General features: G+C 53.5%; 1 protein-coding gene and 1 long non-coding RNA gene across 9 annotated transcripts; one reads left to right on the top strand and one right to left on the bottom strand.

The window, feature by feature from the left end:
* Position 1: 1 nt before the first annotated feature.
* On the bottom strand, positions 2 to 27,320 carry PDE1B (phosphodiesterase 1B). 7 transcript variants are annotated; one of them, XM_004274207.3, is made up of 16 exons: positions 27,126 to 27,320; positions 26,915 to 27,037; positions 10,276 to 10,389; positions 9,202 to 9,384; positions 8,948 to 9,014; positions 8,483 to 8,599; positions 6,099 to 6,239; positions 5,590 to 5,690; positions 5,383 to 5,508; positions 5,164 to 5,265; positions 3,850 to 3,970; positions 3,459 to 3,540; positions 3,031 to 3,139; positions 2,478 to 2,608; positions 1,838 to 1,957; positions 2 to 1,373 (listed from the first exon to the last, which is right to left on the bottom strand). In XM_004274207.3, the coding sequence occupies exons 2-15, from the start codon at positions 27,022 to 27,024 to the stop codon at positions 1,854 to 1,856; spliced, it is 1,608 nt and encodes a 535-aa protein (XP_004274255.1). In that variant the 5' UTR covers positions 27,025 to 27,037; positions 27,126 to 27,320; the 3' UTR covers positions 2 to 1,373; positions 1,838 to 1,853. The 7 variants fall into 7 exon arrangements, with proteins under 7 accessions (XP_004274255.1, XP_049549837.1, XP_004274256.1 ...); XM_049693878.1 differs by lacking the exon at positions 2 to 1,373 and adding an exon at positions 1,380 to 1,702 and having other exon boundaries at positions 27,126 to 27,258; XM_049693879.1 differs by lacking the exon at positions 2 to 1,373 and adding an exon at positions 1,380 to 1,699 and having other exon boundaries at positions 27,126 to 27,258.
* Positions 18,254 to 23,041, top strand: LOC125960377 (uncharacterized). 2 transcript variants are annotated; one of them, XR_007469949.1, is made up of 4 exons: positions 18,254 to 18,320; positions 19,382 to 19,501; positions 22,260 to 22,396; positions 22,904 to 23,041. It is a non-coding gene; the product is annotated as an uncharacterized LOC125960377 (long non-coding RNA). The 2 variants fall into 2 exon arrangements; XR_007469948.1 differs by having other exon boundaries at positions 22,818 to 23,041.
* Positions 27,321 to 27,997: the final 677 nt, after the last annotated feature.

Raw genomic sequence — 27,997 nt, 5'->3', positions numbered from 1 at the left:
GGCCAGGTCTCCCTTCTTTATTGATCTCTGGCTATAGCAGGATTCTGGGAGACCAAGGGTGGGGGTGAGTCTCATGCGTCTCTGCCCCACTCAGGGTGGGGTAGGAGGGACAAGTGGCAGGTGGCAGGTCTAAGAGACCATGGATATGACTTCACAGGAACAGGGCCCACTGTACAAATGCATGGTTGGTACAAGAAAGGAGGAGGGCAGTCACCTGGACTTGGGCCCTTCCTGGGACAAAGCCGGGTGAGAGGAGCCTGAGGAGAGGAAGGGGCAGGGGCCTGGCTGGGCTCTCTCCAGAGGACATGAGAGCAGCAGTCCTGCCCGTCTGCCTTCCACCCGCCACTCCCCACTTGTCCTGGGGAGGGGCCTCTTGGGCCGGGGCTAGGAGGGGGAGGGACCCTCTCTGTCAGCAACACAGGATTACTGGGTTACACCTCACCCTCCCCATGCGCCCTTGACCCCAACCCAGCTCTCCCCTCCTGTGCCCGTAGGATGTATCCTGAAGGTGCTTTGCTGGGGAGACTTCAAAGCACTGTACAGACATTGGTCGGATGGGAGCCTCCCAGCCCCAGGGGAGAGGAAGGAGGCAAAGGGTTCAGGACTCAGCCAGGGCAGATGACAAGCCCCAGGGGCCTAGACCAGTCCCGAGTCCTTGGCCACCCCAGGAAAGGCCTCCTCTCGGCCCCTGGTGGCAATGGCTCCTCTTCCCCCAGTCACCATTTCAGAATGGGAGAGAGGGAAGATTGCAGGGTCTGGGCTGGGGATGGGACTGAAGCAGTGCAGGTCTGGGGTAAAGAGGATGCCCCCCATTCCCAGGCCCTAGAAAGGTACCATGCCCTGAAGGAGCCCACTCCCCTACCCTCACATAGGGCTCTGAAAACCCCCAGCTTCCTATCCTATTCCAGCCCTTCCCAGGGGAGGAAAAGGGGGACCCAGACCTGCCAGCTAAGGTCTGGGGTGGGGGCTGAGGAAACCCCCAAAATGTATTGCTTAGAAACTTGGAGGCAAAAAGGATGCGGGAGGACCCAGGGGGCTGGCATCTCCAACCCTCCCCCGCAGGCCCTGGGAAGCCTCCAGGAAGCTCCCCTCCAGCCGACCATCTGGCCATAGGGAGAGTCCAGAGGCGGGGGGGGATGGACACAGTGACCACTGGGAGCCTGAAGTTCCCCAGTCTTGCCGCCGGGAGATTAAAGTGCGCCCCAATGGGTGTCGGGCGGGGACAGGCCCTTTCCCCAATCCCGCAATCTCTGGCATCTGTCCTCCGGGTGGGGTGTCTGTTCCTTGATGTCCATGCTCCCTTGGAGCAGATGGGGGAGCCAGTCCCGATGGGTGGTGCTGACGACATCGAACACTTTGGACTCGGTGAGGACCTGGGGGAAGAGGAGACACCTCGGTGCTCTGACCTCCTCCTTCATCTCCAGCCTGACTTACCTTCCTCGGGTCCCACTGGATCCCCACTCAGTCCCGCTTACAGTTGAGCAAAAGGCCCTGCAGAAGGAGCTCAGCCAGGGCGCGAGCGGGGCTGGATTGAAAGTCATGCCCAGCTGACCTCCCGGAGCCTTGGGCCCTGACTGCCGCCTCTCCCCAGGCCCTCACAAAGGAGCTGCTCAGCCCACTCCTCTCTTCCTGCAGGTGGGAGGACTCTGCTCTCCACTCAGGCCCCGCTCGAGTCTGTGTGCTCACTTCCTCCATATCCCTGCTGGGAAAGAGGGAAGGACCACCTTGCATCCACTGAACCCCAGAGATGACCCTTCAAAGAGGGCTGTGGCACACCCCGCTGGCCCAACTCCCTGCAGAACCTTAAGCCCCTCCCTGTCTGCCGCGACAGGCTCACCTGGGCCAGCCCCAGGCTAGTCCAGATTCCCGTTCTGGTTGTGTTCATCTTCGGCGGGGGAGGCTGGCGCCTCTTCCTCACAGGGGGACAGCTCGTCAATGGACATCTGGTTGGTGACGCCTGCAAAGGGGCAGGAAGGAAGCTGGGACCAGACCAAGCAGTACGTTTCCCCCAAACCCAAGGAATATGTGGAGACAAGTAAGGGATTCTCACACATCCCCCTTCCTTCCAGCTGAGCTACATTCAACCCACGCCTACCTGGGGAGAGCCTCTCCAACCTTGCTAAAATGCACAGCCCTCAACTCCCACGTTAAGGAAGAGATGTCCCAGCCGGGGCCACCAGGTTACCACATCCACAGGGGACCACTGACAGGCCGCAGTGTGCATGGGGTCCCTCAGGTCGTGGCATGTGGCTGTCCCTATCCTCTCTCAAGTTCGCATTCTAAAACGGTCCAGGCCAGTCGGCCAGTCAGTCGTTCCTGTGATCTTACTGCAGCCTAGTCAGTTCCCTTTCCCAACTCAGGGAAGGAGTCAGACAAAGCGTTGCTTGAGGAAGGGCTTACGGGCTTAAGGAAAAGGGACCCACTACTGCTGCAGCAGCCACCCTCCCCGCAAGGCCTCATCCTTCCAATGGACCCACCGCTTGCCGCCCGTTCCTTCCATTTCTGCTTGTTCTCCTGAATGTATTTGATCCAGGTAGAGCGGAAGCTGACCACGTCGGGGTTGGGGTCTCCCACTTCCACATCCAGAGAAGGCTGGCGCCACTGGAAGCTAAAAGCCGGACCCCAACATTGCGAGGTCAGGCCCTGCCCACCCCAGAGCCATCTTCACAGCCCTCGGAGTGGAGAGGGTAGAAGACCAGTAGGCTCAGGCACCCTCATCCTTGTCCTCTTTCCCTCTGCTAGGTACCCGCAGTCCCCATCCCTCTCCACACCTTCCCTCCTCCTAGAAGGAAAATAAAAGCAGATTAGCAGAAAGGCAATAAAGACAGAGCTAATGGGAGAGATATAAATACGGTGGAGGGAACAGAGGCGCAGACCACACTCCCTGCCCCCCATCCTTCCGCCCCTGTGTGTGACTCGCAGTAGAGGGGCTCCCACTTTTGGAGTCGCCTGCTTCTCCACGCCCGCCTGTACCTCCTCCCTGGGAGTCAGTGCTCTCTGTGGGCCCCCGGCTGCTGCGGCCACCCTCACCTGGGCTGGGTTTTAGACTTGGAGTCTTCCTCCCCCATGGGCTGGACACTCTTCTCGGCCACATCAGTCAGCACAGAGAACGTGGGTTCCACGATGAAGTCAATGAAACCTGCAGTGCAGGGGTAACACAATGGAGCCATCTGACCTGGGGGCCCGGGCAGAGGATATGGCCGGCACAGCTGTGCCCCCGGCTGCACGTAAAACAGGATCACCTGGGGCTGAAAAGTTCCCAGTGGGGACAACCTTTGCGATGATGTCTTTACGACCCCAGAGAACTCCACCCCAGGACCCCATGCTCTAGCACGGCGGGCTTGCTGCTACGGGAAGAATGGCTTTGAAGGAGGTGGACTTGGAGAGGTCCTGACCCGGCCCAGCCAGCATCCTTTAGCCTTCGCAACTCTCTCCTCCCTGCGGGAAGGGACACTCACCGATCTGGGACTGTGCCACGAGAGTGGAAGTGCGGTCACAGAGCGGAGAAAAGGGCAGGCCCAGCTCTGCCTCTTTGTCACCCTAGGGGAGCAGACAGGGCGGGGAAGCACCTCAGTCTACCAGATCAAGGTGCAGCTGGGGGTAGAAGGGGCTGCCGGGGGAGAAGAGGAATCTCTGTGCCTTGGACCTGGAAATGAGTGGCATGCAAATGCCACTGCCAGCGATTACTGTTAAGCTTTTCGGAGATGACATTATATCCCATGGGTTTGGGATCAGGTTGGCAGCTGCAGGCAACTGAATGAGGACTGGAGTAGGAACAGGGAACTTGGAGAACAAAGGGGAGAGAAGGCCCCATGGGCGGGGGCGGGGGCAGGCAAAGAGGCCTCATACCTGGCGGAAGAATTCCTCCATGAGGGCCTTGGTCCAGCGGCTGTGAACCGACCACTGCTTGGTTGGGTGGCTGATGTCAGCAGCATGGAGCAGTAGAGACAGGGCCTTGGGCTTATCAATCCTGTTGGGGCAGATGGCAAGGGGAGGGAGACTGATCTTTTAGGGGAAGGAAGCCTGGACCATTCCTAACTTCCCATCACAAGCCCTCTCTCAGATCAAACTTCAAACACCCTGTGAGGCTAGACACACACACACACACACACACACACACATTTACATATGTATAGGAAACAGCCCAGGCTCTCAGAATCAAAGGGCTTGGGTTCGAATCCCCACATACCTATCACACACTAGCTGTGACAAAGAGCGAGTTACTTAAAATTTACATATTTCATTCTCCTCAATCCTAAGTGGAAATAATAACAGAATCTGCCACATAGAGTTGTTCTGAGAATTAAATGACATACAGCATATAAGTATTTAGAAGAGTGGCACCTAATAAGTGCTCGGTAGATGTAATCTATAATAATAATTATTATTATTATTTCCCAACAATGACACGCTCTGACACTGCACACTCTCTTACACCCAGACACCATACAATTTTTTTTTTTTTTTTTGTGCTACGCAGGCCTCTCACTGCTGCAGCCTCTCCCGTTGCGGAGCACAGGCTCCGGACGTGCAGGCTCAGTGGCCATGGCTCACGGGCCCAGCCGCTCTGCAGCATGTGGGATCTTCCTGGACTGGGGCACGAACCCGTGTCCCCTGCATCGGCAGGCAGACTCTCAACCACTGCGCCACCAGGGAAGTCTGACACCATACAATTTTTAACACACACCTTCAGAACACACAAACACAGTCTGTTCTCCCTTACATTTATATACTCCCACCCACTTTTAAGCAACATTAGATGTAATTATGGCATTTCTTCTGTGCTTTTTTTTTTTTTTTAACCTCACATGACTCTCCCAGTAGCCCTATGAGAGTAGGAACTGGTGGCAAGCTATTGTGGAAGGAGGCATTACATTTTCACATTTCCCAGATACAGAAATGAGTCCAAAGAGTTGGAGTAAGCCCGACCTGAAGCTGCCCTGAGAACGCCCATCTCAGACCCCCAGCCCAAGCGCTCTCCAGTAGACTGGCTGCCTGGGCTGTACACATCACATAGACGAGATACACTCAGATTCCTGGAGCCAGGAGAGTTTCTATATCCAGGTAAAGACTTGTCACACCCTTTACCCATGCGGATGCCCCCCCCCAATTCACACACACCTCACTCTGGCCTATGCCCAGCCACACCCCACCATATCTCACCTTTCCAGCTGCTGCAAGGCCGTCTTCATGGACTTCAATTGCTGGAAATGGCAGGACATGTCTGTGGCCAACACCATCTCGATGACCAGGGCCCGCAGCTCTCTGAAAGGACAGAACCCAAGTATTGATCAGCACTGCTAGGCAGGAGTTCCGGGAAGTGGGGAAAGAGGGTTGGGGTGAGGGGGTCCCTAGGGATGCCCACTCCTGGCTTCTGCTCACACAAACTCATCCTTGGTGAGGTTGATGAAAATGTTCATCTCGTCGTCCTGCATTATTCGGAAAACAGAGCTGATGTGGTGATTCTCCAGCACTGAGCGATCATTGTACAGGATGGCGCATTCTGACCTGCAAAGCCCAAGTCACCGTGTCCGGCCCTCTGCACCTCCACTCGGCCCCTCCTGCCCCTGCCACGTCCCCACCCCTCACTTGGTCTGGATGTGGAAGCTGTTGGTAGTGCCAGTGTGCTCATAGTCGTGGATGGCTGCAGCAAAGATGATGGCCAGGACCTCGATCTCCGACAGGCAGTGCTGGGAGAAAGAGATAGATGATGAGAGGGGGCGGACCCCCTGCCGGCCGCTGCCCAAAGACCTCCACACACAGGCAGGACTGCTCAGCCCAGCCCTTGCATTCTTCGAGGCCAGCTCTTGGGCTAATGCAGCCACGTTTCTCAGCTCCCGGAATGGCCAAAGACCTTCCTCCATCCCAACCAGCAACATTCCCATCACATCCCGGCACACATCCCCAGCGCTGCCCATGAAGTTACGGTCCACCCAGGAATACTCTAGAGTAAGCCCAATCTGAATCTGTAAAGACTCTGGGATGCCAAAGGAGAGGAACCAAAGAGAGAAAAGAGGAAATGGGAGTAAAGTCTAGACTTCCCGGTTCTGCAGCCGTAAGACCCTGAGTCACAGAAGACTGATTTCCAGGGCACCTACCACCATCCCTGTGCGGAGCAAGAAGCAATGGACCGTCTGTGTAACATCAGCTGCATGGATCTGGTTATGGTAAGGGTTCTTGTACTTCCCATAACCTGTCTCCAAGGCATCCAGGAAAGTCATCAAAAACACAGTGGGAATCTGCAATAGGACGGAGGAAATCGAGATTTGTGGCGGATGTGCGGGAATGGCAGGCGGCCGAAGACGGAGGTCAGCAAGGCCCATTCTTTGGAAGGCAACAGGGCATAGGAGAGTGCTGGCTCTGCAGTCGGGTGAACCTGGGTTCACATCCTGCTCTACCACCTGCTGGCTGTGTGACCTTGTGCAAGTCACGTGCCTTCCTGTGCCTCAGATGCTTAACTGCAGAATGAAGATAATACCACCTACCTTGAATTTAATGAGATAAGCACAAGGCACTTAGTAAGTGTTCTCTAGAGAGTAGCTATAATTATTATTATTTCCCTGGAGATTTTTAAGAAGAGGAAGTCAAGTTTCCCTCCTACCTTCCAACCACTTTACCCCATCCCCAAGCCAATACCATGGAGAGGGGCTCAGAAGCAAACGAAAGAATAAGATGACCCGGAGAGGCCCCTCTAGCCAGATGTGGATCACCCCCTCCTCTGAGAAGCCTTTCCCCACCCTTCGACCACCACACACACACACCCAAGCACCAGGAACCAGAGGTCTGTCGGGCTGCGCGCGGGCTATTCAATCCTGTCTCAATCCTGTCTCGGTCTCTGCATGTGCCCTGGGGTACGTTTGCTTCCTTCAAAGGCCCAAGGTTCCCAGAGGGCGGGGCTGGTGTCTGTACCTGTCCCTAGATCTCTGAGGCTGCAAGGAGAGCGGGGTTCAGGACTTGAGGAAGTTTCTGTAGAGATGCGCAGTAGTGACGAGACAACAGAGGATGTGCCACTAGTCAGTCGGACCCTAACATCCCCCGCCCCAACCCCTGGAGGGCTGTGCCCCAAATTCAGGGAATTTTAAAGGACTGTTTCCACGACAACCGCCCTTGCTTTTGCGTTGCCATGGTGTCCCTGGAGGAAGGGAAGGGAAGGGGAGGAGCATGGGAGGGCCTGGGTACCCAGGAAGGGAATGTGGAGCTTGAAAAGGGCAGCTCCAAGGGGGTCTCTACTACTATAGCAAGAAGGCTCCTCTCTCTCTAACTGCCTTGGAGCAAGGTGGGCTGGGGCGAGGCCAAACCCAACGTGATGCAGTTACTCTCGGAGTTCCCCGGAACCAGTCCTTCCGGGTGAGGAAGCACCTGTGGGAGAACTTGGTGTCTGGAGTAAGCCTGAGAACCAGTCTGGAGAAACACGAGCTGGGAAAAGTCTTAGGAAAAATAAGAGCCTGCTGTTCTCCGTCCTGGAGAGGGCAGGATTGGAAAGAAGAAGAAAACGCAACTGCAGAACAGGGCTCGGGAGGCACTGAAGAAAATCTCAGCTGAGCATCTCAGGGACGTTCTGGAAACCCCTTGGGAGTTGTAAAGGGAGGAGTCAAAGGTCGAGGAAAGGCTCTCACACACCAATAGTCTGTTACAGTGAAGTGGAGGCACAGGTGGCCGGGTTACCTCCCAGAGCCCTCTGGGAGGGGCCCTCCAGCTGGACTCCTTTGACCCCCCGCCAAACCCCTCAGAACACACATGTTCTCCTCCACCCTAACGCCTCACCCAAGTGCTCGCCAAATATCCCCATGGCGACTCCTCAGCCCCCCTCACCCTCCACTTCCAAGTGTGGTTTTTCCACGTGCAAGTGATCTTTAACCGGCCCCTGTTCTCAAAAGACCCTCCCTCCTGGCACAGGATCTGAAGAGGACGTTAATCCTGTACACTTCCTGGCCAGCCAAGCTGAAGAGCAAATCGAGTTCACACCCTCCCTCCCCTCCTACAGCCCTACGTAGCCTTGCCAAGAGCTGACCCTCTCCCTAAAATTCCTTGGACAGAGACTAGAGCTGGAGGGGGAGGGGAGGGAGAGGCCCCCACGAAACAAGTGGAGAGACACTAGTCCTGCAGGGCACCAGCTGAGAGCTTCTGACCTCTAAGCCTCCAGCGTCCATGGACAGGGGCAGGAGGGCTGAAACAGGGAGCTGAACTTGCAGCCAGCCTGGAGAGGACAAGTTAGGGGACAGAGCAAAGGGCGAGAGTGCAGAATCCTAGGCTGGCCAGTTTCAGGGCTAGAAGCTTCCCCTAGAAAGCAATACGTGAAGCCAGAGGCTGGGACTGCAGCAAGTGAAGGAAAGGCTAGACTGGGGTGTGCAGGGGGCGACTTCCCTGACAGTGAGACTGAGCCAGGGAGCCTGTGGAGTCTGCTGCTTGTTGGGACTCTTTGAGAACAGGCTGGTGGGAGTAGAGAATCCTACCCAGAGGCAGGGATAGGATGCTGCCCAACCTTAAAGCGGCTGATGAGGTTGTGCCGAGTCAGCAACTGAAAAACAATGGTCCTCAGTGCGTGGTCATCAGATGCCCGGTTCAAGGAGAAGACATCAAAGCACCAGAGATCCAGGTTCTGTGGAGAAACAAGGAACTAGGCAGGGAGACTCCCAAGGGGGACATCTCCTGCAGCAGCGAGGGCTGCAGGTAGACTTCAAGGAGGACTTCCCAATGATTACAGAGGCTTGGCAAGCAGGAAAACGAAGAAGTGGTAAATAGGCCTCTTTCTTCCCAGATATCATTCAGTAGGGGAGTGACAAGAAGTCAGGAGTGTGCCTCTTGAGTGGGGAAAAGTTGTTTTGAGGAATATGGAAACAACAGTTAAAAGGGAAGGCAAAATTCATCCCGTAAAGCGCCTGAAAGTCCCAAGGACTGTTCCACCCCCCTCCAAGCTTCTCCTCTTGCCTGAAACCCCCGGGATCACCTTGAGACAGTTGAGGACCACAGTGGAATAGGTGGGGCCCACAGAGGTGTACGTTCTCCGGAACATCCTGAGGGAGAAGAACGAAAAGGAGCCCAGGTGTGAGGTCTGGGAATGGGGTCGGATCAGGCGGGGCGGTGCGGATAGGCCGTGGGCATGTGGGGCTGGTGGTACAGTGGGGTCCTGGAAGACGAGGGTGGCTGGGAACGAGGGACACAGCCAGGGGTAGAAGCTGGCAGGGCGTGGGGGAGCCTCACCGTTCCACGAAGATCCCAGCCTGCACCGCGTGCACGATGCTCCGGAACTTGGGCTTCTCCTCTGCTCGGCGGCCTTTGGCCCGGGCCTGCTGGGTGAAGGTGGAGGCCAGCCAGTCCCGCACCTCCGAAGGCACCGCGTCAGACCGCAGCTCCTGCAGCTCATCCTCCGTGTCCAAGATTTGCCTGAAGCCCCAGGAGGGGAGTCACAGAGGAAAGACGGCAGGTGCTTCCACAGCCTAGAGGCCCGGGCCCAGCCACACCTTGGAAACTCTCACACCAGCTCTCTCCCTTCTCTGACCCTCCCTTTCCTTTCTTTCGCTAAGTCTTTTTACTTCTGTTTCTCTATCTGATGTCTCCAATAATGAAACAGGTCACTATGCAAGGTAGTGAGCACCCCAACTTTGGAAGTATTCAAGCAGACAGTGGAATGGATACCACCCATCAAGGATGCAACAGACCAGCAGCACTGTCCTCCAGAAATAAAATGCAAGCCACGTATAAGTTACTTTAAATTGTCTAGTAGCCACATTCAAAGGTTAAAAAAACAGATGAAATCCATTTTAATGATAACGTTTCTTTAACCTAATACACGCAAAGTACTATCATTCCAATGTGGAATCAATATAAAAATATTAATGAGATAGTTGACATTCTTTCAAAATCTTTTGAAATCCAGCACGTATTTTACATACACATACATCTCAATTCACACTTGCCACGTTTCAAGCCCCACAGCCATGTGTGACCAGTGGCTCCCATCCTGGGCGCGCAGGTCTGGAAGGCCTCCGCACTGGGAAGAAGGTTAGGACTAGATGAGCTTTAAGGTCCCTTCCAGCTCTGGAACAGTGTTCTCTTCTTGATGTCTGTGTTTGTCTCTGCCTCTGCAACTCTATGCCTGTACCTCTGCCGATATTTCTACCTATAGATCTATCTGCCCTCCCACCCCTCCTCCCTGCTCTGGCCGGGTCAGGCTCCTGTCTGACTCCCCGGCCCTCCCTGAATCACTGTGTCTGTCTGGTATCTTTCTCCTCTGTGTGTGAGTTTCTCCCCGCAGCCCCATGTCACCACTCTCACCGCGTCTCATTTATGTAGACGGCCTCCAGCAGGGAAGCTGTGTACTCCAGGTTTTGCTTCAGCTCCTCAATGTTTACCTCCCCATTCTCCAACTGCTTCACCATGTAGCGCAGCCTGTAGGGGCCCGGGTACAGATAACCTGCTTAGGCGCTGGACCTTGTCAAGAGAACAGGATACCTCTAATAGGATGCATTTTACAGAAACAGCCTCAGTCTTCCATAACCCATTAATCTTTCTAATAGAATAAAAGCAGCTGGGCTTCCCTGGTGGCAGAGTGGTTAAGAATCTGCCTGCCAATGCAGGGGGCACAGGTTCGATCCCTGGTCTGGGAAGATCCCACATGCCACGGAGTAGCTAAGCCCATGCGCCACAACTACTGAGCCTGCGCTCTAGAGCCTGCAAGCCACAACTACTGAAGCCTGTGCGTCTAGAGCCCGTGCTTCCCAACAAGAGAAGCCACGACAATGAGAAGCCCGCGCACCACAACAAAGACCCAACATAGCCAAAAATAAATAAATTAATTAATTAATTTTTTTTAAAAAAGCCCTGGTCCGGGAAGATCCCACATGCTGTGGAGCGACTAAGCCCGTGTGCCACAACTACTGAGCCCGCGTGCCACAACTACTGAAGCCCGTGCACCTAGAGCCCATGCTCCGCAACAAGAGAAGCCACCACACTGAGAAGCCCAAGCACCGCAACGAAGAGTAGCCCCCGCTCACCGCAACTAGAGAAAACCCACGTGCAGCAACAAAGACCCAATGCAGCCAAAAATGAATGAACAAATTAATTAATTTTTAAAAAAAGAATTTAAAATATAACAGCAGCTAATGTTTTTCATCACAGGCCATTGCCACTGCCTTACTAAGTTTACCTAGCCCCCAAAGTTAAATCTCGGGCTGTTCCATGGTCCCCACCCCCTCTGACCTCTCAATGCCCCCCTTTTAGTCAGTGTTTCCTGAAAACTCTTGTTTAGAGTGCCCAGGGCCCAGCAGAATTAGGCAGGTACAAGCTCCCAGGGTGATGTTTTGGGGATGAGCTGTTTCATAGTCTGAATAACCAAGAGCTGAAACTGCTTATTTCCCCCTAAGAGAGGGCTTTGGGAGCCCCCAGCATTCTTTCATTATGTCTCTTGGTCTTGACGGGGAGGGGGTACATGTCCACAGCCCCGCTGTCTCTGGCAGGGATGGCAAAGACACAGAACAAAGACCAATCTGAATTGGTCTTTCGCCTGGCCTCACTCCATCCCAGCAGAGCTAATCGATTATGATTCCAGAATCCATCAACCAGGACAAAGCAGGGTTAACCCCTGCCTCCCCAGTGCCACGCCAGAGAGAACCTCTGGCCAAGGGGGACTGTACCCATCCCCTACCTCTGCCCCGTGGCAGCTTCCCACAGAGCCAAAGTGGGGAGGGTGGGGTTGGAGGTCTCACTTACGGGATGCTTTGCCTGAAGGAACAATATTTTGCCCTCATGAATTCCGGGGGATTAACAGGGAGGCTTCTTAAAAGTCTGGTTTGTGACTGCCTGAGTCCAGCCCAGGCAGTCACAAAGCAAACAGAGCTCTCTGACTTTAGATGGTGATTTTAAAGGAAGCTGTAAAACATTCCCCTCTGGCTCCTTCCCCCAGCCCTGCCCCACCCCATCCCACCTAAAACCAAGATGGTGTGAAATGGTGGCCAGCACAGTTCCCCACTGAGAGGGGCTTCAGAATCCCAAGGTCACCCTATGAGTCAGGGAGGAGAAGAGAATGAGTCAGGGACTGGAGGCTGAAATTAGCATCGATTCCCAGGGATGCCGGGGTGGGGGTGGGGGGGAGGGAGAACAATGGCATTCCTGAACAGAAGCAGCTCTAGAATCCCGGGGTCTCAGCAGTTTTGGAATAGGGGCATTCAGAATAGCCAGCCCCAGGAAGCGTCACTGGCCAACTGTCACCTCAGGGACCAGCAGTCCTGGCCAAAGACAGGTCTGAATACAAATGGGGCAGAAGGGAAAGGGGAAAAATGGGTGGGGAAGGAAGCTGGAGGGTGACACTGCAGCCTCCTCGGTGGGCTATCTTCAAATATCACTTCCAGCCTTCCTGCTGCACCATCTCCATGTGGAAAGAGTAGGTGGTTCCACAAGAAAGAGTCCGGGTTCAGTAAAGCTCAGCCCCAGCTCAGGCTTCATTAGGGAGGAGGAATAGAGGCTGACAACATAATGCTTTCCAGGGGGCTTCCCTGGTGGTGCAGTGGTTAAGAATCCGCCTGCCGATGCAGGGGACACGGGTTCGAGCCCCGGCCCGGGAAGATCCCACATGCCGCAGAGCAACTAAGCCCGTGCGCGCCCGTGCGCCACAACTACTGAGCCTGCACTCTAGAGCCCACGAGCCACAACTACTGAAGCCTACACACCTAGGGCCCGTGCTCTGCAACAAGAGAAGCCACTGCAATGAGAAGCCCACGCACCGCAACGAAGAGTAGCACCCCACCCCCCACTCGTCGCAACTAGAGAAAGCCCGCGCACAGCAATGAAGACCCAACGCAGCCATAAATTAATTAATTAATTAATTATTTCTTTTAAAAAAGGCTTTCCAGCCAATGGGCTGGAAAGGAGCAACTGAGAGCTGACCAGAGATCACAGAGGAAAGAGATACGCTCTGCCATTGGGGCACACAGCTTCCCTCTCCTGGTCAGTCCCCATGGCCAGGGACCCTCAACTCTGGGGACACACAACCCAGGAAGAAAAAAAGGCCTCTGGTCCCATCTCTTCCCAATCCCAGCCCCAGTCTTCCATTTCGATCAGCCCCTTTTACAGCGGAAAACTCTGCCCACTAGGGGTCAATATGCCCACCACCAAAGTTCTTCTTTCTTGAGCCACCTAGGGAAACCCACATCCCAGCACAAGCTCCCAAGTGAACAGCCAAGCCCATGGGTGCTCATTTGCATGTATTTGCATAATCTCTGACAATGCTGCCCGCTCTACATTTTAAAAAGGGCTTTCTCCTACATTATCTCCTTTTGTCTTCAAAATGGGCCTAGAGGGAGGGAGAGAGGGAGGCGGGAAGGCAGTGCTGCCCCTATTTCCAATGCAGAAACCCAGGCTCCCAGCACAACTCTGGGAGGCAGGACTCCTGGATGCAGACCTTTCACTTCCTGGCTCTGAGTCCTGGGCAAGTCACTAATTCTTCATCAGTGTCTATCAAAGTGTGGCCTGTAGACCACTGCACCTGAATCACCTGAGATACTTGTGAATATTTTAGATTCTGGGCCTCACTGCACACCTACTGAACCAGAATTTCTGAAGTTTGGGTCCAGGGATCTGCATTTTTAACAAACATCCCAGATAATTCTCATTCACACTAAAGTTTGAGAACCTTTATTTTCAAGCTTCAATTCCTTCATCTGTTAAATAGTGAGGATAATAGTAAACCACCTGTTAATAAGAGGAGTAAATGAAAGAATGTATGTGAAAGGCCTGGCATATAAAACGAGGCTCTTTAAGCATGAGTTGAATTGGAATTAACTGACCAGCATCATGCTGGCCCAGCTCACGCCTCACTCCCTTCAAGTCCAACAAGCACCTACCTGCCTTCTTGATCCCAAGTCCAGGTGGAGAAGAGTGAGCCTAGTTTGGATGGAGGCTGGTAATTAGGAAGCCCCCTAACAGAGGAAATGAGAGGATGATAATGACCATGATCTCCCCTTTATAATTACAAACCTGACTTGAGCCTCACAATCTCCTCATGGGGGAGGTTATAAGACTCGCCCGAGGTCACACAACTTGTCAATCTCACTCAGGTCGGCAAGCTTACAACTCACTCTACTGGAGCTTAACTGTGTCCCAAACACCAAAAGCGAGGCTGGACCCCACTGCATCACAGCTCCTTCAGGGTCAGTCGTCCAGGCTTCCTGGGGTGATGGTGTCTGCAGACACCACCAGACCCCCAGGAAACTGGGGGTGTCTTGATGGCACTGACAGTGACTTTTCTATCCTGGCTGCTGCGCCCAGAGCACACAGTACATGCTCACTAAATGTTCATTAAATAATAAAAGGGAAAGGGAGCAGATTAATCAGGTTGGGGGCTAACTGCCAGCACTCCCAATTGAGATCTCAGGGCTTAGGAAGCAGAGTGCGGTTGTAGGCTGGCTTTCAACACACCCCTCCCTCCAAGTTCCTCCCATCTCCACCTCTCGATGTTGTCCAGGAGCTCTTGTATAGCTCCTGTTGAAATCTGAACCCAACACGATCCAGATACCAGAAGGAGGGGGGGAGGGAGGAAAAGAAAGATTAAAGAATAAATTTGACAAATGGGGAGGCCAAGGAAGGGACCTGGACTCCGGCAGCTGGAAGGATCCCTCCTGAAGTTACATAATTCTCCCCACGTGTCTCCCCACGACACTTCCTGGCCTGGCAAAGCCTGGAAGCTTCCCAACAGTCCTTCCACTCCACTCCTAGCCCTGGTTCACCACCACCACTTCTTTCTCCTTTATCTTCAGTCCTCATACCACGACGGGAAAGCCTCAGGTCCTGACTGCTGGAGGCCCCAGTCTCTCTCAGCTCTAGGCAGCCAGCTGGAAAAGGGGGCTCTGAGCAGTAATAATCCCAACGCCCCAGAAGAGTGCAGCTTCTCCAGCCCCCATAGGATGATCTGACAATTTCCGAAGGCCCCTGCCACTACTTCCAGCACCCACACTCCCTGAAAGATCACTGTAAGTAGAGGGCTTAGGACAGGGCAGCCTCAAGCTAAGAGGCTGGGAGTTGAGAAAAGAATCCTATTTCCCTCTGGAGGTTTTAAAACCAGATGAGGAGATACTGGAGGAATATGAGGTCCTAAATGATGCTGGGGGTCAGGAAGGAGAGAAAGAGGGGAAACACTGCTAAGTCACCTGCCCCTGCTAACACACACACACACACACACACACACACACACACACACAGCATATGGGGCTGTCAGGTCTTGATCCCTCCCCTCCACCAAACTACAACTGGTAGACCCACAGCAGCCTGTCCCCCTCCTCCCCTCCCCCTTCCTCATCCCTGGTGCCTACCTGAGGATGGGGCCCTGGAGGTGGCGCCTCGGCACAGGAACAGGGCTTGCCATGGGAATCAAAGTTTCCTACTTCAAAGTATCAAAATGCTGCCCCCGGGCCCCCTGGGTCCCTGAGGGGAATGGCTCCCTCTTGGGCCCCTGACTTCCTCCTCCAGGTCTCAGCAAAAGTGACTGACCAGAGAGAATTTGGAGGAGGAGAACAGGAGGAGCCTGGCTGGAGGAAGGAGTGATGAGGGAGAGACCCAGCCCACAGCAAGTGGGTGAGAGGCCGCAGGAAAAGTTTCACATCTGAATCAGACTGAAAACAAGCATCTGTTCTCAGAAGAATCCCAGAAAGGACAGAAATAGTACAGGCCAGCCCCTTGCTCTGAGGAGGTGGGGCTCCTCTTTGGGGAGAAGGAAAGGGTTAGCAGGAGGCTTAAGGGTGCAGGGACAGGGAACCATCCGGAATTTGTCCATGAGAGGAAGTCTGTAGTGAAGGGAAAGGGCCCTGCAAGAGCCCCTCAGCGAGGCTAAGGCAGATTCGGCTCCCTCCCAGGGTCTTTTTCCGGGTCCATTCTTCAAAATGAGCTTTAACCCACCTGAAAGTATGGAAGCAAGACCGGAAGAGAACTAGGAACTGCAGGAGAGGGGCTCGCTAAAGCTAGGGATCCGGGGATCCTTACCCAGAGATCCGCTCAACAGGGAGGGAAGCCCCCGCCCAAGTAGTGACTGAAAGTCAGAAGGACTTGCTCATCGAAACCGAGAGGCTGGGCAAGTTTCTTTGATACTCCCAGCCCCAGTTTCCTCATCTGTAAAACGGGGACTGGGGAATAACCGTGAATTAACTGGAGAGAGGTCAATCCAGCGCAGAGGGAGAAGGGAAGTGATGGGATAGCCTAGAAAGTGCCTGGGAACCAAGACCCCTCTTTCTCCTCCTGGCTTTGCTCTCGCTCAGGTTAGGAAGAAAAGAACCCGGCCTCTGCGGCGCGAAGTGCGCATACAGCTCCAGCCCGCCTCCAGATTGGCTGTGGGGTGACGTCACCAATACAAGTGCATTGGGGCCGCGATTGGTCAGCGGAGGGGCGAGGCGGGGCTAAGGAGGAGAGCCGGAGTGAAGCCAAACGCAGCGAGTGAAGAGAGTTCCGCTCGATTACAGTCTCTTTAATCTACGTCCTAGGGCTGGCGGTAACGTGGGGATGAGGATGACAGGAGAAAGAGAAAAGAAAGGAAACGGGCCAAGAGCCAGAATTTTGTGACGGGAAGTCTTGCTCCACCCCCCCCCCCGCACACACCCCGCCTCGCACCCCTCCCCACCAAAAGCAGGGAGAAATCAAAATACCTTGTCACTGTGCCATAGCCTTGAAGGCTTATAAACAAATGAAGTTTGGGAAATTACTGGGACCAGCGGAAGCGGGCTTCAGCAGCAGCAAGAAGCAGCAATGCAGGCTAAATGTCTACAAAGTTGTGTTCTAGTGAACTCCTGGTAGCCATGCAGCGCGGCCGCTGCGCTAGATAGTGTTTTTGGAGAGAAAGGACTAGACCCAGAGTCAGAGACCTAGAACTGCCACCCAGAGGATGGGGGACAAGTTATTCAGCCTGCTCTGTAGACAAGCTCGCTTGGAGAGATACAGATGGGGTGGGAGTGGGGGCAGGTGGTACACCAGCAAACACCAACCCAAGCCAGCTCCCCTCCCTCACCCGACTCCAGGCCCAGCCCCCTGAGCCAAGTAGGCACTAACCTCAACCATCCTACTGAAAGGTAGAGATTTCTTAGACTAGAAAAGCTCTAGAGAGGATGTCTTGTCCATCCCTCTGCTCTCTTGCCCAGTAGAACCAAAGATTGTTGGACAAATAACGGCTTACCACATCACCCCACGTGCATACATGCTGCATCATCCCAGCGTGCACCCCGTACATGCTCATTCCAGCCTATTATCAACTGTTCCTAATTAGAAAGGATATTGATCAACCACCATTCCTTCCTGGGAAAAAAATTTTTTCACACGTATCCACTCACCCACACATATATACACATGCCACACTCTACCTCTGTCTGAGCTAAGGAGACTGTTCCCTGGATGGGAGGCAGGGCATAGATGTGATGATCCCAGCATGAAGTTTCCTTCAGCCCTTAAATGTAGTTTTAAAATAGCAAGGAGCCCAACTATAATGCCTCCCTCCCTGGTCCATCCCCACCATTCCCCACCTGCACTGAAGAACAGGAGCTGGAATAGGGGATGAGCAAAGCATAGGAGCCTCTGCCTGTGGTCAGAGAAGAGGGGTGTGAGGGGGAGTGGGTGGAGGGGTGTTGGGGAAGGAATTACCCGGCTGATCTAAAGGCTCCAAAATCTCAGAAATTGAAAGAAATCATCTAAATCCAATAGAAAAAGGATATGAATTAAAATCAGGAGATTTTGCCTGGACTTCAGCACTATGTGTGACCTTGGACAAGACACCCTGGGCTCCAGTTTCCTTGTCTGTAAAATGGGTAAGTACACGCTTCATAGAATTCTCACAAGGATCAAATGAGATCATATGAGAGCACCCTGGGAACTATAAAGTGATGCATAAATGCAAAAAATTACTATTTAGTTTTTATTTTAGTTAGTTCAGCAAGGTTCATTACAACTCCTCCATGAACAAAGTTCCCCGTGCCCACCCTTGTACCCAGGGCCCCTGATGTGGAAAAGCCCAGTCTCCCCGCCACCACCATTCCAGATGTCTGGGTCTCCTCCCTGGTTCCTTATTCCAGGGACCAGGGAAGCAGCAGAAGCGGAAGCTGGGGACATGCACAGCATGGAGCTCCAGAGACCAGGAACAACCAGATCCCCACCTTACCCAAGTACTGCCGCTCCCCTCACTCCCCTGGCTTCCCACTGCTATACAGGCAGTCCCAGTTCTGGCAGCTGGCTGGGCACAGTGGCGGGGGTGGCTCCAGAGATAAAAATAGCCCCCCTGGTGACAGAGCTGGGGTGCCATCCCGGGAGGCGGCAGGCCTCAGGTTGACATGGCAGCGGTGGTGAGAGATCTCCAGGTACTGGACAGAGGAGCTGGATGGAGGGAGGGTCGAGGGAGAATTGAGCAGGGCTTGGGGAAAGCTGGTGGGTAGTGGGGGAAGGACAGGAGCCAGGCGAGTGGAGGGAGATGAGGGAGAGGGGCAGGAGGTATTAAGGGGGCAGGGAAGGAAAGAAAGGACACTTGAAAAGCGCTGCTGAAGAAGGTCTGGGAAACACTGAAGAAGAGGGGGAGTGGTCGGCTCACACCCCACGTGTGTCTGAAGGCAACTCCCCCCCTACGCCTCCTGACCAGAAGCCCTTTCTAACAGGTGTTCCTAGCAACAGCCCAGCACAGCTCAGATCCGCTGAGGCAGGGGTAATCTAAGCAGCTGGAGCCTCAGGCCAGACTAATAAGAACCCAGATACCCCAGCTGCCTGCCCAGCACACAAATGAATCCCGTCTCCCTCAGGCTTCAGCCCTTGAAAGAGGGAGGAAATAGGAGGGGTGGGCAAGAAGGTCAGGGGAAGGGTAGCCAGAGAGGAGGCTCCCAGGATCCCACCCAGGAGGAGTCCGTCTCTGGCTCACTCGCTCACTCCTCTTCGCCATCCCTGCACTATTTAATTCTGCTCATTAACCTCCTGCGCACGGATCTCCCCACCGGCCCTCCAAACCACATCCCAACAGATGTTCCCAGCAGATTCCCTGCTTCCAGGGGACCTGACAGACATTGAAGGGCGCCTGGGTTGGGAGAGTGAGTTGGAAGCTTGGCAAGGTACTGACTGCCAGTGTGACGGGAGCAGCTCTAGATTGTGAATCAGCAGGATTTGAGTCTGGTCTCAGCCCTGCCCCCCACCTCACCAACTGTTTCTGGGCATCAGTCTCCCCCTCTGTAACACATTATGGTTCTCAGAGTCACTGCCTGGGTTGGAGGCACTAGGGAAGTAGGGTGCCTGGGTCTCGAGTCCCTAGTTGGAGTTTATCTTTCTGACTGGCTCACTGCTTCCCCCAACTTAGCCCTAACCTGATGCTTTAAAGGAGGAGGGTGGCTTTCTTCTTTACCGTAGGAAAGTTACATTCTAACCTCCATGAAATTTCCAGGAAGTTCTCCTGCATATCTATCTTTAGTCCATCTTGCTGCAATGAAAACAACAGCATTTTCTTGGCATTTCAAAGAAGAACAGAAAGGAAGAGAATGGGCAGGACAAAGAAGTCTTTGGGGTGAGTCTGGTGCAATTTGATTAATTATATTTCTTTCAGATTGGAATTTCTAAAGCTACGGCTTGTAGAGAGACGGTTGGAATTTAGGGAGCCCGATAATACTGTTGGCATGTGTACTCACTCAACCCAGGCCCCGAGAAGTTTCCAAACAAGGTGGGCGCAGAGGAGAGAACTAGGCGGATGGTGCCAAGTTAGATGATCAAGAGATCATAAACAGGGGAGCAGAGAAGCCAAGGAATAGGAAGGAAAGAAGCTTCTCTTGTCCCCAGGTCCTGCCTGCCAGAGAATCATTAAGTCCCCTGGAAGCCAAGCTCCCTTCCCATCCTAAATGGTGCCAACACCAGCAGGCAGGCTGATCCCGCTGCAGCCACTGTAATTATCTGCAAGTCTGACTACCCATTGCAGCTGCGGATCCAACAGTACCACCTGAGTACCCCCTTTCTAGCTTTTCTCCCAGCCCTGAGCCCCCAGGCCTCTCCCTGGATATGCCCTTTCTCCCCCAAGCCTGCTTCTCCACCAAAACCCCATCCCAGCTCCCTCAGTGGACCTCTGCCAGGTCTGGGATGCCGAAGCATATCCTAACCTGCTGTTTTCTTGCCAGAGAGGGAGAGGATGCCACTGGAACTGAGGGGAGGGGAGCAGCTGCAGGACGGGGGGCATGGGAGACAGAGGGGCAAGAACACCGGCACTAGGGACCTTCCTGCAATGAATGGATCACAACTCGCTTTTCTCCTTTTCCCTTCTCAGTAGCCCTTCTTCCCCCTCAAGTCCCATCTTTGCCCCACTCACCGTTCCCAGGATTCTCCCCCAGTTCTCGCAGACCATTAAGTCTTCCTCCCTTAGGGGACAATCTCATTATATAACAACTGGGAGACCGGTCTCCCAGTGGTCTCACCTGCAGCCCACCTGCTGCCCTGGTTCTGTCCCCCTTTCTCTGCTGCTGTCCTGAAGAGAGTTGGAAAATAGCTACTCAACTTCCATACCTGCGAAAATCAGCCCCCTGAGATCCAAAGGCAATTACCTGGCTTCCTCCCCAGAGGAGCTGGGAGGATGAGGTCACTGAGATGGCAGAAGAAAGGCCTTGCAGAATACAGGAGTTGAGGCTGGACTCGTCAGGCGGCCCCAAAGGGTGCCTGCAGCCAACTTGCCCTGAACCATCACCGCAATCACCACAACAACACCTGAGCCGGTGGGGGATTGGGGGGTGGGGGGGTCCTGGCTTCTGACCAAGAGAGGGAGGAAGAGGGACAAGAGAGGAGAGCAGAATAGAGCCCAGCAGAGAAAGAGAAACCAGAAAGAGATGGGAACAAAGGAGGGAAGGGGCAGAGGAAAGGCTGCAGGAAGAATCAAAGAAGAGGAAAGCAGAGGGAGCAGAGAAGCTGCAAACAAATCCTCGATGATCCCCGTAAAGACTCAGAACAGAGGGAAAGACCTGTTTCAAGGTTCCCGGCTCCTCCATCCCAGTCTGATGGGAATAGCCAAAAACATAAAGAGGAGAAGATGAGACACAACCCCTCACTGCATTGACTTCAGGAGCTCCCTGGACTGGGGGCGGGTGGAAAGGGTCTAGAGACATCCAAGCTTCCTGAGTCTGTCACCTGGCCTTCCAGTCCCATAGCATCATCCCCAACCTACTTCACCCTCCTCCTGGCAAAAGTGCTAAGTGGCAACCTCAAACGTGGGATCTCCTCTGCCTTTTTTAACCGGCCTCCTGGGGCTCCCAGGCAAGCAGAGTGCTTTTGGGTTCTAAGGGACTTTAGAGATTCTCTAGAATAGGATGTGTCATACCTGGTCATATCACCCCCAGGCCTACAGACTTAGGATAAATGCCAGAGGGGAATTCCTCCAATGCTCAGGAACTCACCAACGCAGTCCCTAGGCTGCCCACACCCACCAAAACTTAAAATTGCTCCATCCACTTCTAGTTTGACCAATCAGAAAGAGATGACAAGGAGTAAGTTTCTCTCTTTTCTTTTGACCTCAGGGGCCCACACCCTTTGTGGGACGGCCCTCTTCCCATCCCACCCAGCCTTCTATTCTCTAAGCTCAGTCACCTGCCTCACCCCCTCCAGACAACCACTCATCAGCAAGACTCTTCCAAATCAGGTCCCAGACACCAGGACTCTGAACCTATTAAGTCATTCATATTCCTGCCTCTTGAGTCTTTATTTTCTCCCCATCCAAGCCAATGGCCACCCATTTATTCCCATTCTGCTGCCTCTTCACACAGCAAGCGCTCCCATGCTGAAAGAACTTCAGACTTTATCATTTAACAGCCACTTTCATATGGACGCTACCAAATAAAGAACAGAGACGCAGAGATTATATGACTTCAAGGTCATGCAGCTAATACTTGGCAGAGTGGAAACAAGAACTCAAGCTCAAGTCTCCCAATATTCCCTCTGCTCTTCCACCGCCACCACTCCGGTCCCCGGTCCCCTCCAGCCACCTGTTCTGACCAGAGGTTTGTGAAGTTCTCCCCTTGGTCTAAATTTGAGTTCCCGTATCTCTGCACCTCCCCTTCACCTTACTGCAGGTGTTTTCCACCCTCTACCATCGAGGGATACCTCATTCAAGACAAAGCTGGTGGGGGCAATAGCTGCCTCATTCAAGACAATAGAGGGGGATATAAAACCCAGGGAGGAGAGATTCCCTTTGCCATGGTTGAATATAAAGGAAGAAGGGCCAATCCAGGGAGGAAGACACTAAAAATCATTCCCGCCAAGGCCTGGGAGAAATGATGCTCCTTTTTCTCCAGAGGTCCAGGGAGCCAGTTTATCCTGCAGTCTTCATGGCAGCTCCACAGCCATATGCAGAGAAAGGACAGCAGCACAGTTTTCAAAACAGAGCCACAGACGATCAGTCCATGGGTCCCATACAAAATGAAGACAGAAGGTGGGATAAATCAGCGAGGCACCCAGTCCAGTCCCTGGGCTTCTTCCTCCTGTGCATTTGATCTCCCCAGAATTGTCCAAAATGTGGGTGTGTCACAGATACATACACCAGATCACACATACATATTATCCCATCACCTATACACACACTCACGTACATCATCTCATTCATACATAGGACAATTTCAGGTGTTCAGGTAAGCACGTGTTTATTATCCCAACATATTTATTATCACACATGCCATTTATAAACATAAAAACAGACATCGCCATGGAGCTCACACTCCACCAAATGTCCTTGTCACTCACATCAACCTTTTCCCAGATTCATATGTATATACGTCAGGCATTCACAATTTCATCCTGATACATCTCGTTCATATATCCAGATTGTTTCTGTATCCTCTCTGTAACTCCTTCAGTTCCAGGCTCTGGTCTGAGGTCCTCAAAAGAGAGGACCAGGGCTCCCGTGGTGGCAGAGTGGTTGAGAGTCCGCCTGCCAATGCAGGGGACACGGGTTCCAGCCCTGGTCCGGGAGGATCCCACATGCCGCGGAGCAACTAAGCCCGTGTGCCACGACTACTGAGCCTGCATGCCACAACTGCTGAAGCCCACGTGCCTACAGCCTGTGCTCTGCAACAAGAGAGGCCACCGCAATGAGAAGCCCACGCGCCGCAACTAGAGAAGGCCCGCGCGCAGCAACGAAGACCCAACGCAGCCAAAAATAAATAAATAAAATAAACAAATTAAAAAAAAAAAAGAGAGGACCACACTTTTTGAACATCACCCTCTAAAAGCAACAACAAAAACAACCTCTCCCTTTCTTCCATCCCCATGCCTACTCCCCTAACCCACTACCCACAGGAACACACGCAACACACAATCAGAGACAGAACTGGGCTCTGTGACATATACAGGTATATTCATTAACTCATTTGTTCATTCCTTTATTTAAGAGCAATTTTTGAGTGCCTATTATGTTCTGGGTCCCACACTGACTCTGATGAAACAAAGATGGGCAAAAATAATCCCCAGCTGGGTCTTTGCTCCAGGTCCCCTGAAATGACCTTGAACCACAGCTTAGGACATTGGGTCTAGACCATGGGAGCCTGAGTGTACACGATGTGGAGAAAGGAGAATAGAAAGGGATTGTGTCTATACTATCCCAAGGAAGAGGGAAGTTCTGTCTGTGAAATTCCAGGAGGAACTGGAGCAGAGAGAAGAGAGTGATGTTGTACTATCCTGGGAGAGGGAGAGAGAGAAATCGTATATGTGCTTTTCCTGTGTAGGTAACCCCCCCAAAGGAAAATATGAGGCAGATACCAGAAAGGTTGAATTTTACCACTTGGATGGGTGTGGCAAAACAAGGAGCAGGAGGCCTTCTCTACTCTCCACTCCATCTGTTGGAGTTGATCCATATTACAAGCTCCGCAGAATCAGGGACTGAGTCCATTTTGTCCACCACTATATGCCCAGCATCCAGCACATCACCTGCCCCACAGGGGGCACTCCATTAATAGTTGTTCAATGAATGAATGAGCTAAGGACGGCAAACCAATCTCCGCTCATAGCTTTTCTTGTTTCACAAGACACCGAAAACGCTTTCAACTTCTACTGGCCCTTCCCCACACTCCTCAAGGCCCTCTGGTCTCAGAGAAGGGTGGGTAGGCAAGTCCAGTCCTCCATCTTAAGGTTAGAGATGCTGAAACTCACCTGGCCAACCCATCATCCCTGAAATGCCTGTCTCAGCCTCTCTCATGCCTCAACCTATAAGTCTGCTTAGGTAGGAAAATCTTCCTGCTAGGTAGAGGTGAAATCCCACACTTAGAGTCTCTCCAGCTAATATGCTCCAGATTCTGAATTTAGCTTTGGCAGAGTGCTAGTACGGGAAACAGAATTCCTGGATGGATGCCCTTCCCAAGAAGAAATTGCCCTGGACAATTATATTCCTATGGGCTTTTTTAACCAGAGGAAAAAAACACCAGGCCCAGGTTCCCTAAAGAGAATCTTGATGTCCCAGATTAGAAATTAAAAGGGTCGTGGGGGGGGGGGGAAGATAGGATATGTTGAGCATGGGAATCTATATATTCCATCTGTCTTCATTTCTGTTCAGTATCTAGTCCTGAGATAATCACGTCCATCTACCTATTTCCAGACTAAATAGCCCCTTCCCATCCAGGCCTATTTGGGGACAGTGGTGACTGGGGGTGAGGGTGAGGTTCTATTTCCATTTAAAGGAAGAAATGCCCTCTTTGCTCACCTCTTCAGAAACCACTCGACCCTGAGAGTTGTTTCCCTCTCCTACCAAGCAAAAGTCCTAAATCCTTTTATTTCCCTTCATCTGATTGGCAAAGCACACACCCCTGCCCAATATTCAAACAGGGCCAAATCTAGTAAGCTATCAACTTGGGATCTAACTTGATATCAAGACTTGCCTCTGCTTTGAAAAAGTGAGACTGGGAATCTATTCCTGGTAATTAACATTGAGGAGATGGTACTTTTCTGGGTAAGTTATTACATGTAGCTAGCACTCTCAAGGACCAGATTGCTGGAGTGAGTGAAAACCGGAACAGTCTCATCAATAAGATTAGTGATTCTTGTCCACAGTGATCTCCTGTAAGGACATCTCAGCCAACACACTCTGTAGGGGCAGCTGCCTCTACTCCCTTCTTTCCCTGGGTTTCAGTGCCTCCTTGTGAGGCTCCTCTTCTCTTGCCATTGACCACTTCTCACACTAAAGGAAGAAATAGCAATTTGCTTCCAGAAAAGACCTGTGGTTAGCAAGGTGTGGGAGAGAGTGAAATGGTAGAACCTGCTCATTTGCAGCGTCCCTTACCTGGAACGGAGGCGAGGGAAGTACGTGATGAGCCACTAGTGCTGTGGGGAAGCATCCTGGGACACCTTGAATTCTGCCACTTATAGACCCTGTGGGTCCTTCTTTACCTTTTGACCACTTCCCTACCTACCTTTCTTCCCAGCTTAGTTCCTGTTAACAGAGCAGTGTTTTCTGTCAAGAATCACCCAGTGTTCCTCCCAACAAAAACCAGTTCAATCCGGTTTTCCATTTCTTCATCCCAGAACCTCATTCCAAGGCTGCACTTCATGGAGCCCGCAAATTGCATTGGTCAGAGACAGCAAAGGAGGGGACCGGGAAGCGTATTTGGATTCCACTACGGCACGTTTGTTGCCCACTATGCCTCCATTCTCCCTAAGGCCTCTCTAAGCAGCTAGTGTGTAAATCAGACCCACGGACCCAATATAAAGGTGTCATCTTATCACCACAGGTGAAGGCTTTTTAAAAAACACAATCATAAACATCTATCCATATTCTACCCCCATCTCTCCCTCTGCCAGAGCCCAGAAATGAAAAGCTTCAGTGCTCACCATTGAGAATGCTGGTGAGGAACTGGGTTTGGAGGCTGTGTTTCCTGTATTTCCTCACCAAACATCTGCAGCCTCTTTCCTAGGGCCATGGAAAGTCTTAGCAGGGAGAGGAGCACTTCCCTAGCTCTGGTTAAGAATCAACAGACTGCGGAGATTACCCGATGGCAGCTGACAGGGAGATAAACATGATGTATGGCTTGTCTTTGACTCAATCCTCTCCTTCTCTGATGAGCAGGAAGAAAAGTTCCTTTCCTTCCCTGGAACTGGAGTATGGGACACCGGAGTCCTCCCCTTTCCCATTTATTCCTCCCCACATTGCCCTCTTCCTGCAACAATAAGAAAAGATGCCTAAATGTGCTTGGAGATCCTTGGGAGACCCTACAGCGACAAAAAGGCTTTGACAGTTACCTTGCCCCTGTCAACAAATCTCTCTTCACCACCACCCCGGCTCCCAGGTAGGGGCTCCACCCCCCCTCCTCCAGATCCCAGGTAGGGGTTCCACCTCTTCTCTAGATCCCAGATGGGTCCCCCATTATTAATATGCAGAGAGGTGAGCAGCTCAGGTATGGGGTGCCCCGCCCCGGCCCATCCCCTCCCTCCCCCCCACCCCCGTTGGATGCAGGAGGCGGAAACCACCAATCCCAGTCGAGATACATATGGCCCACAGGTTAGCACAAGTATCCCCAGGCAGTAGATCTGCATCTGTGTGCAATCACTCTACACACACCTCTGTGACCCTGGGACAGTCATGCACACACATGTGATGTGTCTCACATCTGCACACCCCTGCACATGGATACGTGTGAGTCAGCCTGGCACCTCCCGAATGCTGCCCGTCCGCGGCCCTGCCACACCGCAAATATTGTGCCGCCTCTCTGCGCTGCATGTGTCACCCGGGGGGTCCGCAGGCACATCGTTAGCTCTGCAACTCCTAAACCCGCTCCAACCGGCCCGCTTGCTCCGCACATGCCTATGCCTTGCACATGTCGTCTGGCCACGCGTGTCAGGGCAGCTTATTTCCTCTCACCTGCCAACATGTGTGCCCGAGAGAATCCACCGGCCCGGCTCCGGCTATCCCCCGCCTTTCCAGGCTCCCTAAGATCCCTTCCCCCAACTCCCCTGCCCGGGGACTCACAGAGACCGAAGCTTAATCCACATCTTCTTGCTGGGGGCTGACTTCAGCTCCAGGGCCGACGGGCAATCCGACTGCAGCATCTCGGGAGGGCTGCGGGGGGACAGCTCCATGCTCAGCCTCTGTCTACGGAACAGAGGGAGGAGACAGCCCCGCGGCTCAGCCTCAGCCGCTAGCCGGGAGACCCGCGCCCTCCATCCCAGCCCCTTCCCACCTGCGGCTGGCGGGGACCAGCCAGGCCGATGTCTCTAGGCTCGGCCCAAGCTGGCAGAGCTGCAGTTCCTGAGGCTCCTCCTCTCCCGCTGCCCAGCCGAGCTCTGGCCTCCCAGTCCAAGCCCTCCGCGCCGCCGCCGCCGCCGCCGCCGTGCGCTGCCGGAGCCGCCTCCTCGCCTCTCTCCTCCTCCCCGGGCCGGCTTCCCCTCCCTTTCCCCCTCCCTTCTCTGCCTAAGCGCTCGTCTCTCGCTCCTTGCAGCCTCTCCTCCCCCTCCCAAAGGAACGCTTGGCAGCCTGGGGCACACACAGCCGGCAGCGCCCAAAGGCGAGTGCACGCACGCTGGCAGCGGGTGCGGGAGGCTGCGTGTGCCCCACGCGGGTGGATGTGAGTGCGTGTTCACGGAGCGCAGCGCAGGCGGCGGGCGGCAGGACTTCGCTCTGGGCGGTGCTGTGGGTTCCCTGGGTGTGTGTTTTGAGTTTCTGTGTGAGTGCGTGCCGTTTCAGAGCCGCCGGTGCGTCCCAGGCGTGAAGGAGGGGTCGGGGACGAGTCCACAGCTCTCTGCCTGGGGTCCTGGGCACTCGCTGAGTGAGGCCACCCACCACCAGAACCCAGCCCCAGACCAGACCCTCGCATGTGTGGTCCTGACTTTGAGGCGAGAAGTCTAGCTTGTGCTCTGAGTGGCCACGGTATCCCACACCTCTGCCCCCGTTCCCTTAGCGCGGTCTTCCTGACACGCACCCATCATGTGGCCTTCCCCCTGGTGCCTCTAACTACACACCTGGCGGGTGGGAGTCTCTCCTAAGCTTAAAGCTTTCCAGAGAGAGTTCACAAGAGCAGGCCGCACCCCATCTTCATTTGGCTATAGATAACTC

The sequence above is a fragment of the Orcinus orca genome, chromosome 11 (assembly GCF_937001465.1).
Source record: "Orcinus orca chromosome 11, mOrcOrc1.1, whole genome shotgun sequence".
NCBI classification, from domain to species: Eukaryota; Metazoa; Chordata; class Mammalia; order Artiodactyla; family Delphinidae; genus Orcinus; species Orcinus orca.
This window is presented reverse-complemented; position numbering and strand designations above follow the sequence as displayed.

Bases quoted from the DNA above. Each gene is read 5' to 3' on its own strand.
- PDE1B (XM_004274207.3), bottom strand. From the start codon at position 27,024: ATGGAGCTGTCCCCCCGCAGCCCTCCCGAGATGCTGCAGTCGGATTGC. The intron at 9,015-9,201 runs GTGAGGCTCCCC...CTTCTCCCTCAG, and splicing joins GCTGGGATCTTCGTGGAACG to GATGTTCCGGAGAACGTACA. The intron at 5,509-5,589 runs GTGAGGGGTGGG...TGGGCTTTGCAG, and splicing joins AGCTTCCACATCCAGACCAA to GTCAGAATGCGCCATCCTGT.